The following is a 13,345-nucleotide window of genomic DNA, read 5'->3' on the forward strand; positions in this document are numbered from 1 at the left end:
CTGCAAACATGTTCCTCATGGAAAAATATGCTCCCATGCAGAGCAGGATTCAGCCTAATTCCAGGGACCAATTTTTCCTTACCAACAGCACCTCCACATTGTCTGGATTACTTTCACCCTTTTTTCCCTCAACCCTCAACCATCTCATTATTGAAATTGCACAATATTCAGGAATACTGATTGCTTCCTTGGACTTACAAGCTAAGTAGCAGAACAGCAGAGTGTCACTAGCATCTGGATAACTCTCCTTTCCAAAGTTCCAGATGGCCGCCCTCAGTAGTTTGATGTTAACGTCCAATTGTATTTACTGTCTGATAGTTAATGTGTTATTTATATGATTAGTATAGTGGGATGTTGAAACAATAGAAAGGTAATCATGTTGCTTTAAAAGCTCTGCTTAAACTCAGCAAGTTCTGTCATGTCAATTAAGAATTGTTAATTGTCCCAAATGATAATGAGATAATTAATGTGTTGCTTTTAGGATTAAAATAATCAGAAGATATACAAGTTGACATGGAAAATGTGAAATAAAACTCAAGCATATATGCAGTGCAAATTTCAGGAATACTTCTAAAGTATACTGAATGTAGCATTATAGCTCCTAATCAGAAGAGTGGGATATTTCTTAGAAAAACAACATTTCTTCTAGGATAATGATGTTAATTACAGAAATTCAAGCAATAGGGAATGCATAATCCATATTGACTTTGAATAGTTTGGGGAGAAATTATTACTTCTGCATAATTTCAAATTGTAGATGTGATGTCTAACTGAGTAGACTCTGAGCATTAATTAGGAAAACTACTTAAAATGGAACCCATTAATTTATGCTGGATTTTATTGCCAAGATATTAATATAGTTATTGCTACAAGCATAAACAAATTAAAGAGAAAATAAGTCCCAGAGTGAGGAACTTAGTTATAAGCAAGCATAGTGCATCTGAAAGTAGTTTATATCTCAATACTTACTGTCTGGATTAATTGAAATGTAAATTGGATTGCATGATAGGTGCTAAAAATTATAAATTATAATGAATATGTAGAGTGGTCTATCAATGTAATATCTAGATTATAGACATTTGGATTTATATAATTTAAATACAGAAAGTAAAGCTTTAAATTCTTGTATCTGCTTTCTTTGTTCTAGAGCATCAGGGCATCAGGACTTATTCTACTGGAGACTATTCTATTTGGATCACTGCTTCTTTATTTTCCGGTGAGTTGTGCTATTATTTCATTTATTTGTTTAAAATATTTATAGCACCACCACCAGAGTGTTATGGCAAGTGACAATCCATTGGAAAACAACTAACAACAACAACAACAGTTAAAACAATATAAACTGAATTTATTTTCATAGCATTTTATTTCTTCCTCTTTTATATTCTATTCTTAAAATGTAAAAGACAGGACATTAAGCTATACCTCTAACAGCATTCCGTGCGCCTTTGGCGTCTAGTCATGCCGGCCACATGACCACGGAGATGTCCTCGGACAAGCGCTGGCTCTTCGGCTTTGAAACGGAGATGAGCACCGGCCCCTAGAGTCGGAAACGACTAGCACGCATGTGCGGGGGAACCTTTACCTTTACCTTTACCTAACTCACTACTTATTCTTCCAATATTTCACAGATGAAAATTTGAAACACATTTATTCACTTATCTTCTCACCACCATCACCCCCCCCCAAAAAATGCTGTCAGAGTATTTCTCCTTCATATAATATTGAAGGCTTCTGTATCTTCTCTGTCTTTCCAATCCTGCTACCCAGCACAATAATTCCTTCTGGAATAACTGATTTTGTACTGGTTCGGAAGAACAAAGTCCTATTACTAAATGAGACAATGGCAAATATTTTTTAAACAAAAAATATTATTAGGGATAAAGCAAATCCTTGCAATACACAGAAGTTGGCACATCTGGGAATGATATTCCAAAAAGCATCTATCTACCCTGTACCATCATGATCATTTGATAAAAACTTCATTTGAAATTGATATAAACCATATGGATATGATGCCCCAAAATACTGGCATGATGATAACTTTGAAATAGTTCTCTAGAATGATTGTGTAAACATTTCATTGGAGTCCTGAATTCAGATGGCCTGACATTTAGAACACAGTAGTTCTGCTTAGAAATTGTTGAAAATATTCATAGCTTGGATTGTAGGTTTTGGCAGGGGTCTGTTCTCTGAGCTTGCTCTTTAACTCCTGGACATTTCGTTACCAAACTAGGTAATATCTTCAGCGGGTTTGGGGGTGAGGTGTCTTATTTGTTCTGGATGGTCGGTTGGTCTTGTGACTGGTTGAATCACAAGACTGATTCTGATCTTGTGACTTTGGACTTCTGATTGGTTGCTGTGAGGTGCATATTTCAACTGGTGAAGGGGTGGTCAGTTCTGTCATTGGTTGGTGATTCGGATGGTCCATTTCCGTATTGTTCATAAGCTGGTTCTAAATCAATGTATCGCAGTGACAAAACCAGCAGACCAGCCAGGCCAAGTGAACCAGACACTTCACCTGAATACCCCACTGAAGATGTTACCTAATTTGGTAACATCCAGGGGCTAGAAAGAAAAAAAATCTTGGAAATCTTATGGGATTTCTGTTCTTGTGCAGGAATCCATGAGATTTGGAATGATGATTGGGGCAATTTTAGGCATTGATTAAAATCCATAATGGATCCTGGCATATTTATCTGCAAATGGGGCAAGAAACCCATCATAACAGCATGACACAAATTTCATACCTTTCTTCTAGTGACATCTTGATGCAAGCACAAAGAGGTCAAGTGTGCATTGTAACAACACTTGCTTTGGAATTTTGGTTTCAACAGAGTTAGGCATGGATGACTATGGTTTTTGGAGCCTTAAAATATTGATAGTTTTCCAAGTGTAGATACTTTTCTTTGAGAAAAACTAGAAACATTTAGGGTAAAATAAAAGTTTTCTCATAATAGAAATGAAGTTTTCTTCTCTTTGGACTTTCTCTGTCCCATCTTCTTCTCCAGCATTGGGAATTTTGATGTTTCTGCTATCATTTAAGATTAACCACTGATTAACATGTTTGTTAATAATGCTGTAGAATGTTTGTTTATTAAATTTATTTGCCATCTTGTTTCAAAGTGATTCTGGATGGCTTACAACATAAAAAACATAAAACCATAGTTAAAAGATGGGGAGGAGGGATCTGGATGCATAGTGGGGGTGGGATTGCTTCTTAATTGATCAACTATCTCCATTGCCCATTGGGGCCCCAAGCCATCTGGCAGAAGCAGGTCAAGTTGAATATTTACACAAATAATGATTAAAATTCACCACATGTATAGCTTAGTATAACAGTAAATTATTCTTAATCAAAAATAAAATTCCAAGTTTTCAATCGTATCTTGATTATTCCAAATAAGGAAATACAGAAAATGGATAGCTCTATAAAGATGTCAACTCGCTACGCAACAGCTATGAAAAGAGCAATTTCATGCTAGAGATCATTAGGAAAGTATTGAAAATAAAATGGCCAATATTGTAATACCCTTATTCAATTCTGTGGTGCATCTCCATCTGGAGCACTGAATGAAATTCTGGTTGCCACATTTTAAAAAACCCTCTAACAGACCTAAAACAAGGACAAAAGAGAGAAATCTACATTACCCTGGGCCTTGAACATCTTTGTTATCAGAAAAATAAAATCATGCATGGTACATAGAAAATGGATAAAATTATGCATGCTACAGAGAAAATGGATAATCTCTCTCTCTCTCTCTCTCTCTCTCTCTCTCTCTCTCTCTCTCTCTCTCTCTCTCTCTCTCTCTCTCCTCCCTCCCTCCCTCCCTCCCTCTCTCCCTCTCTCTCAACATTAACCTAATTGGAAGCGAATTTAGGGCATCCAAAAGTATTTGTTCATAAAACTCATAGAATTCATTCCATGCAATTTGTTGGTGACCATTATCTTAAAGGTAAAGGTTCCCCCGCACATGCGTGCTAGTCGTTTCCAACTCTAGGGGCTGGTGCTCATCTCCGTTTCAAAGCCAAAGAGTTTGTCCAAGGACGTCTCCGTGGTCATGTGGCTGGCATGACTAGACGCCAAAGGTGCACGGAACGCTGTTACCTTCCCACCGTAGTGGTCCCTATTTTTTTACTTGCATTTTTACGTGCTTTCAAACTGCTAGGTTGGCAGAAGTTGGGATGAGTAACAGGCGCTCACTCTGTTACACGGCACTCGGGATTCAACCCGCCAAACTGCCGACCTTCTGATCGACAAGCTCAGCGTCCTAACCCACTGAGCCACTGTGTCCCTTGACCATTATCTTAGAAGGCTTCAAAAAAGGATATATTCATGGGAAACAGATCTGTCAATTGTGGCCTGAAAACTCAAAGTTATCTTCAGGTTGGGAGTAGTGTTTCCATTCCATAGTAGTGTATACTAGTTCCAGGAAAATAATTGTGTGTCAGGAATATGTTTCCACCACCTGCCTGTAAATACTCCAGAAGCATCTAATTGGCCACTGTGAGAAACAAAAGGTTGATCTAAGAAGGCTCTTGATAGGATTCATATTTTCATGCTTTTAAATGAGAGAGTAAGAAACTGATTAGATTTTAGGTTCTTTCCAGCCACAGTAAATCCTACTTTATTTATACTCAAGGAATATCAAGGAAATGTGTGTAAGCTGAAATTTTCTATGGCTCTCCCTACCTTTACCATAAAACAAGAAAACTGTCTGCATTTCTTCTTTCTGAAATCAAGCAGCATGTATAGTGAGCTGATTTACAGTGGGGGGAAAGGTTATTTTTATTGTATGTGGGTACACTGTGAAAGAATGCAGGAAAGAAGGATGGTTGTTTTGGCTGGAACACCTACTTTTAAAGAACAGATGGTTTTTCTGGAACATGTAAATGAAAGATGTCACTAAACACCTTAGCTTATTTCTGGCATCATATGGTTCTGAGAATCATATGGTTCTGAGGAGCTTATAAACAAGATGACAAACAAAGGGAACTGCTGCTAGATTGCAGAGGCTGGAGAAGAAACTCATAGACAGTTCATGGCATATCAAAACTGAGAAAAATTATGCGTGGAGATGTGCAGCTTCTGTTATTTTGAGGGCTGCTTTCCAAAAGTAGGGCAAGTTAGGAGCCATTTAGGGAGAAGTTTTCTGGTGTTTTATGGATATATATGGATATCAGTAGGGGGCCACAGAAAAGATGCTGGCAGCCAACATTTGGCCTCAGGTCCTACTTTCTGCTATTTGTTGATGCTTTTTCTCGGCGCATATCAAAGGGAAGATTATAAGTAGGAATTTGGGCTCTGACATTACAGAACTACAATATCTTTCCTTGAAATAATCTCCTAGCATCAATGTTGTTGTTGTTTTTTTATCTCATGCCAGTTGGTGTGGGAGCTGGGTGCCAATCTCACTGTACCGTAATTTCACTGTACTCTTTAAAAGCAAAAGGGATATGGATTATTTGAACCAGCTCCATATTACTAAGGGTAAGGTCTTGAAGGGGGGCTGATGGCATTTTTCTGCCTTCCAAAGATATCAGGGAAACCTCTGTATTTCAAAGAACTCATCTTTTCAAGCTCTTTTCTGGTGAACTATAAACCTCTATAGGCAGCAATCTAGGGGTTAAAATTGTCTTGCTAAGCAGAATAGACTATTGACTGATTGGGCTGCCAAATACCAATTCTTTATTCATTTATCAACAAGCAAGGTTTTTTTTAATGTCTAAAAGATTGTAATTTGGGTTAGAACTTCTACCAAACTTTTACATTAGACTAATATAGTTAACAGGGACTAATAGTCTAACAGGGACGCGGTGGCTCAGTGGGTTAGGACGCTGAGCTTGTCGATCGGAAGGTCGGCAGTTTGGCGGGTCGAATCCCGAGTGCCGCATAACAGAGTGAGTGCCTGTTACTCGTCCCAGCTTCTGCCAACCTAGCAGTTCGAAAGCACGTAAAAATGCAAGTAGAAAAATAGGGACCACTACAGTGGGAAGGTAACAGCGTTCCGTGCGCCTTTGGCGTCTAGTCATGCCGGCCACATGACCACGGAGATGTCCTCGGACAAGCGCTGGCTCTTCGGCTTTGAAACGGAGATGAGCACCGGCCCCTAGAGTCAGAAACGACTAGCACGCATGTGCGGGGGAACCTTTACCTTTACTAATATAGTTGGAAAGGCAACTTTGGTTATAAATCTATATTAGGAAATATCTGGGAGGAAGGAAGAGATATATACAGATCTACTCAAGTATGATCACATACAAATGTGCTGATGCTACACTTTTCTATTAGACAACTTTGTTTTCATCCTTTTGCTTGAAATAAGTATTTGCTGTTGTCATCTAAGGTTTATACATTCATTTATAAAGCTTTTTTTGTTAATATATACAATGAGATTTATATGCAAAATATTTTATATTCCATCTTTATTTACTGTCTGTTTCCAGTTTCAATTTGCATAATGACAATTTCTCCTACATAGTACTCTGTAGATATGTTGAACTGCATTTCAGTAGTCTCCCAGCAAAGGGTGATTCTGACCCATCATAAGACTGGGATGTTCATTAGCTTGCCATGGCTCTTTTCATGCCCCTATTTCAAAAGAGACTCAAAAATTTACTTCCAGCATGCTCCTAAATACTTCCAGTATCTGCTAGTAAAAAATTTCAGTGGCCTTGCAACCTATACCCTCCCAGGAAATTTGGCCTCTCTGCAAATGAGAAGACCTGAGTTTTCCATATATCATCTGGTATTTTTCATGAACATGCAAGGCAAGTGAATGGTTAACTGGAATTTTTTGAAGCACCTAAGCAACTTATTATAAATATACTTTAGACCAATCTTTAGAATCTCTAGAACCAAAACCAATCATAAATCCCCAAAAAACAAATCAAACAATGAGGTATACAGTAATGAAAAAAGAAAGAAAAACTCAAACAACAACCAGGAGATACAGGAAACACACCCATGGACAGGCATAAAAGTCTTAAATGCTTATATACAAATGCTCAAAGCTCAGGAACAAACGGGGCGAACCAGAAGCAATAGTACACGAGGGAGGGTATGACATAACTGGCATTACAGAAACCTGGTGGGACAAAACCCATGAATGGAATGGACTGATGGATGGATACAAAGTGTTCAAAAGAAACAGGTATACAAAAAGAGGAGTGGGAATTGCACTATTTGTAAGAGAATGCTACGTATCTACAGAAATGCACATGATCAAAGATAAAATCTCTCCAGAATGTATATGGGTCAATATAAAAGAGAAAAAAAGTGACATTGCCATAGGTGTATATTACAGACCACCCAACCAATCAGAAGAAATAGATGAACTCTTTGCCAACCAGTTAACCAATGTATGTAGGAAGCATACCTCAGTAGTAATGGGAGACTTCAATTATTCAGATAACAACTGGGAACAAACTCTGCAGCGAGTGGGAGATCAAACAGATTCCTAACCAACCTAGCCGACAACTTTGTCACCCAAAAACTGGAGGAGGAAACTAGACATAAAGCTATACTGGACTTAATTCTTACTAATAGAGAAGAAGTGATAGAGGGAGTTGAAGTTGCCGGAATCTTGGGTGAAAGTGACCATGTCATACTGGAATTTAATATAATGCAAACACTAGCAATAGAAAACAACCCAACCAGTGTCTTAAACTTCAAAAGAGCTGACTTTAAGAAACTCAGAGTTAACCTAAGAAATCATATGAAGAACTGCTACAGGATTTGGGTTTGGCTAGTCTAAAGAAAAGAAGAAATAGGGGACATATGATAGCAGTATTCTAGTATTTGAGGGGCTGACATCAAAAAGAGGGGTCACATTCACCAAAGCACCAGAGGACAGGACAAGAAACAGCGGTTGGAAACTGATCAAAGAGAGAAGCAACCTGGAATTAAGGAGAGACTTCCTGACAATTAACCAATGGAACAACTTCACTTCAGAAATCATGGGTGCTCTATCACTGGAGGTTTTTAAGAAGAGACTAGACAGTCAATTGTCTGAAATGGTATAGGTCCTCCTGCTTGAGCAGGGGGCTGAACTAGAAGACCTCCAAGGTCCCTTCCAGCTATTCTAATTCTATTCTATTCTATTCTATTCTATTCTATTCTATTCTATTCTATTCTATTCTATTCTATTCTATTCTATTCTATTCTATTCTATTCTATTCTATTCTATTCTATTCTATTCTATTCTACTCTACTCTACTCTACTCTACTCTACTCTACTCTACTCTACTCTACTCTACTTCTCAATGTAGGCAATGCCTGGCAGTTTTATTTCATACTCAGAGTTGCTTTTCTTTTTGATTGATTGATTATGTGCCAAGAGGTTGTCATCAGCTCTTAGTTGACTATACAGATAGATTTCCTCCAGGATGGTCTGTCTCTAACCAGGTCTTCCAGGTCTTACAATGATTTACTGATTACCATTGTAACTAAGTCTTTCCACCTTGAAAAAAGTGATGCATAGAAACAAAAATGGCCATTCTTGAATGGGTGCAAATATCTACAATGACCACTTGACACTTATAACTGTCCCAGCATCTCCTGATCAAAATTTGAGTGCTTGACAAGCAGCATCTATTTACAATAGTTGCAACATCCCAAGGTCATGCAATCACCATTTGTGACCTTCCTGGAGGGCTTCTGAGAAATAAAATCTGGAGGAACCCAGATTAGTTTAATGATAATGTGATTTGCTTAACAACCACAGCAAAAAAGGTTGTAAAACTGGTGTGACTCAGTTAACAACTGCTCAACTTAAAAAATGGAAGTGTCAATCCCAATGCAGATTGTAAATTGAGGACATTGAAACAACCTACCAAAAGTGACCACTGCAGTATGCAAAAAGTTAACATACATTTGGAAAGCTGTATAAAACTTTAATGTATACTTGGATGAGTTGGGTTGTTATGACTATATTTTATTTAAATAATGTAAAATAAGAAAGCTGCATTAAAAAAGCATATCTTGGTGGATATAGAATAACTTAATCAATTGTGAAAGTTTGATAAGTTGTGTAAAAAGTTTATGTATAATACAATAGAAAATATAAATTTTCCATTATTTAAAAAACTTGTTTGAAAAATTAAACACTTTGGAGATATGTATTTTTAGACTGATCTAAAGAACATCTGTACATACATATTGGATCATAAAATGTTCCACTGTAACCCATGCAACCTGCCATAATTTGTTTAGGATCAGTGTTCCAGAAACATAGCCCCAATTAAAATGAATTCCAATTGAAATGGGGGCTGTAGGGTCGCCAGGATGGTTTTGAAAATCCAATCCACTAACTTTCTTTAGAATTTGTATGAGTGACCTTAAGCAACTTTGCTTCAGAAACCATTAATTATTGTGATACTTATTAGTTGAGAATGGCATTTAAGGACACTTTTTCTTTAATACCTGTTCCCCAGAACAGTTAGAAAAATAATTAAAAGTTCTGCACTTTGATTTTCCCTTCACTCCCACAGTTTACTCTCCTGTAATTAATTTTACACATCTGAAATAAGCTTTAATATTATTTGAACATTTAAAATGCCTTCAAATAACCAACCAAATTATCTGGAAGATAAAAATTCTGGCTGTTATTTTCATAATATTTTAGATGTAGCCTATGCTATTTTCACTGACAAATGCACCAGGACAAATTAAGCCCAGAATTTTATGGAACTGCAAAATGGTGGCTAGAGATCACAATTAGGTAAAGGTAAAAGTTCCCCCGCACATGCCTGCTAGTCGTTTCCAATTCTAGGGCCCAATGCTCATCCCCGTTTCAAAGCTGAAGAGTCAGCGCCTGTCTGAGGATGTCTCCGTGGTCATGTGGCTGGCATGACTAGATGCCAAAGGCGCACGGAACGCTGTTACCTTCCCACCGTAGTGGTCCCTATTTTTCTACTTGCCTTTTTACGTGCTTTCGAACTGCTAGGTTGGCAGAAGCTGGGATGAGTAACAGGCGCTCACTCTGTTACGCGGCACTCAGGATTCGACCTGCCAAACTGCCGACCTTCTGATCGACATGCTCAGCGTCCTAACCCACTGAGCCAGCGCGTCCCTTCAGACATCATAATTACCACACCTGTAACAACTGGACAAGCAGTTTCTTGAAGCTAGAAGTTATGTATTGTCCACAGTATGTGTAATGTATTGGGCCTTTTACTTGAACTGTTTTCACGTGTCTTTGAATGCTGCTTGAGATTGCTGTGTAATGGTTGCTGGCTGCCCAGACATGCAGTCTCCAGGATGATCATTGGTTGGCTCTAGGGTGGGAATAGGTTCCTTTAAACCTATTGGCTGCCGCCTAGTGGCCAACCATATAAGTAGCTGCATAGAAGCCTCTGTTCTCAGTTCTGTTCCTGTTACTACAATAAAGCAATGTTCCTGTTTGAACCCTCTCATCTCGACTCCTGCTTCCCAAGAATCCACTACACAACACTGGCGACAAAGGTGGGATCCTGCTTCTTTGGAAGAGCTGAAAGTCACTAGGGGATGAGGCCAGCTATGCGCCTGGCAGGGAACGCATTCCCCCCCTCGGTCAGCCTAGCAAGCCACGCTAGCGACCACCCGCCTTGCTGACCAGTCCCAGGGCATACAGAAGAAGCAGGACAAGGCCCAAGCCATGAAGAATTCCCAAAGATGGTGAAAGTTGGAAAGCTTGAGGAGTTTGAAGTTACTCACCCAGAGAAATGGGCATCCTACATCTCGAGGGTCGAAAACTACCTCTGCACAAACCAAGTCACCGAAGATGGACTTGAGGCCACAACACTCCTCTGTGGACTTGCGGGCCTGCAACATTCGATATCGCGGAGCACTTGGTCGCAATGATGCAGCTGGAGTCCGTAACTTAAACGGACCTGAATAAATGGCTTGGCGACCATTTCCAGCCCTAATTGTCAGTGATAGCTTGTAGGCATGCCTTAGAACAACGAGTTCAACAAACCGGAGAGACGGCAATGGAATTCATTGTGGCTTTGAGACAAACTTTGTGCCTGTGCCAATTTTCGGATTTAGAAGAAAGGCTTTGAGACTCACTCATCTGTGGACTTCAGAGCAGGGAGCTACAACAGAAACTCTTTGCAAAAGAGACTCTGTTGCTCCAGGAAGCCTTAAAAGAAATCATGGCGGATGAAGCTGCCGGCGGAGCCATGAAAGCCATGCCAAAATCACTCAGCACGAGGAAGCCGTGCACAACGAGGATGCCGATCTCCCAGAAGACGTTGACTTTGACCATGAAGTTGACAAGATCCAACGACACCACAACAAGGAACCGAAGACTCCTTACAAGGCAGTTCCTTTTCCTCGGTGTACGGGCTTTGGCGGCTGCCACCAATGAGTGGACTGCAGGTTCTGGACAGCCATGTGTCAGGCCTATGGGAAAACCAGCCATATCGCATCAGTCTGTAGAGGTCGCCAGAAGGACCGCCAATCGTATGTTCTGATCAGGAGTGGTACCGGGGCCCCAGGGCAGCTTAGTGTAGGGTTTTGTTCCAGCCATCGGAGTGTTTGCTGCACGGGAGCTCACTGTCCCCTTAACCCCAAACTGCGACTTCAAGTCGAGCTGCAAGGCATTCCTTGCAGGATGGAACTGGACACTGGTTCAGCTGTGTCCATCATTTCCCTCAAAACCTTCCATTTCATCTGCAACCTCAGCAAGAGGTGGGCCAAGCTTAGGCCATCCGACATTATCTTGACTGACTTCCAAAACTCCCGAGTTGCCATCAAAGGCAAGGCCACCTTGGCCGTCAAGTTCAAGGGGTTTTTGGGGACTCTGGATGTGATTGTAGTGGAGGGCCAGAAAATGAGCTTAATAGGGATTGATTGGTTTGATGCTCTGGGCATCCAAATCACCAGAATCCACCGAACACAAGCGGCAAACTTGGCATCAGTATACGAGGAGTTTGCGGACATTTTTGACACTAGCCTGGGAGAGTACAAGGGCCCTCCAATAGCCTTTAAACTTGATCCTGCTGTAATGCCTATTAGGATCCAACCCCATAGAGTGCCATTTGCGCTTAAACATAATATTGATGCAGAGCTAGACAAGCTAGTTAGTCAGGGGGTACTACAGCCCGTAGATGGAGGTGAATGGGAAACCCCAATTGTCACACCACTTAAGACCAATGGGGAGGTCAGGATTTGCACTGATTACAAGTGCACCATAAATAGGGCACTTAAGCAGCACGCATACCCAGTGACAGTCATTAGCCACATCTTGGCATTGCTGCAAGGGGGGACCATGTTCGCTAAATTAGATTTGGCACAGACCTATCAGCAGTTGCCTGTGGACAAGGCCACAGCGGCTGCACAAACCATTGTAACCTACAGGGAGGCTTTTAAAGTCAAACGCCTCCAGTTTGGCATTAGTGTCACCCCTGAGATTTTTCAAGGAGCTATGGAGCATACGCTTAAGGGCATTCCGGGGGTTTGCCCCTGTTTCGATGATGTAGTCCTTGCTGGTGAGTCCCCTGAGGTGCTTGCAAGGAGGCTCAAAGCCATCCTGCAATGGTTCTGCGAAGCGGGACTTAAATTAAAAAGAAACAAATATAACATTGGGGTCCCTTCCACTGAGTTCCTAGGATTCCATATTGATGCTGAAGGCATCCACCCATCTGAGTCCAAGCTGAAGGCCATTCAGCTGGCACCTAGCTTTACCATGCATTCCTTCCTAACAAGACCACAGTGGCAGAGCCGTTACACTGGTTCTTAGACAAAAACACCTCATGGAAGTGGACCAAGGTTCACGAAAACAGCTTTAAGGCAGTAAAATCACTACTGTCCTCCAATTCAGTGCTCACCCACTTTATAGAGTCATTGCCTGTATGCATTGCATGTGACACATCCCCTTATGGGGTGGGGGCTGTCCTAAGCCATTTGTCAAGTGATGGGACTCAAGTCCCCATTGCCTATTATTCAAGGACATTGTCCTCAGCTGAGCGCAATTACGCTCAGATTGACAAGGAGGCCTTGGCCATTGTGGCTGGAGTGAAGAAATTCCATGATTACTTGTATGGCAGGGAATTCACGGTCTTCACTGACCACAAGCCACTGCTGGGGCTATTTACTAGTGATAGGCAGATTCCTCAAATTCTGTCCCCTAGGATGTTAAGATGGTCCATTTTCATGTCAGCCTACAGCTACAGGCTGGATGACAAACCCGGCAAAGACATGGGCCATGCAGACGGCCTTAGCAGGTTGCCACTGCCACAGGTAGAGCCAGATCCATTCCAGCAGCTCGCATTTTGTCAATTCAGGATTTGCCTGAATTTCCCCTCCATGCTGGAGATGTGGCTGCAGAAACTGCTGCAGATAAGGTTTTAAGTACAGTCT

The 13,345-nt window shown here is 40.7% G+C and overlaps 1 protein-coding gene across 1 annotated transcript in view; it reads left to right on the plus strand.

Annotated features, from left to right (window-relative positions):
- The window catches only part of GPR158 (G protein-coupled receptor 158), a gene marked incomplete at both ends in the record, with an annotated part of 168,655 nt that overhangs the window by 121,396 nt on the left and 33,914 nt on the right, over positions 1-13,345 (plus strand). The window contains one exon of the mRNA XM_081346271.1: positions 1,148-1,216. Within this exon, the coding sequence (XP_081202397.1) occupies positions 1,148-1,216 (69 nt within the window). The remainder of the gene's footprint in view (positions 1-1,147; positions 1,217-13,345) is intronic.

Source organism: Vipera berus (assembly GCF_964194415.1).
Source record: "Vipera berus genome assembly, chromosome: Z".
NCBI classification, from domain to species: domain Eukaryota; kingdom Metazoa; phylum Chordata; class Lepidosauria; order Squamata; family Viperidae; genus Vipera; species Vipera berus.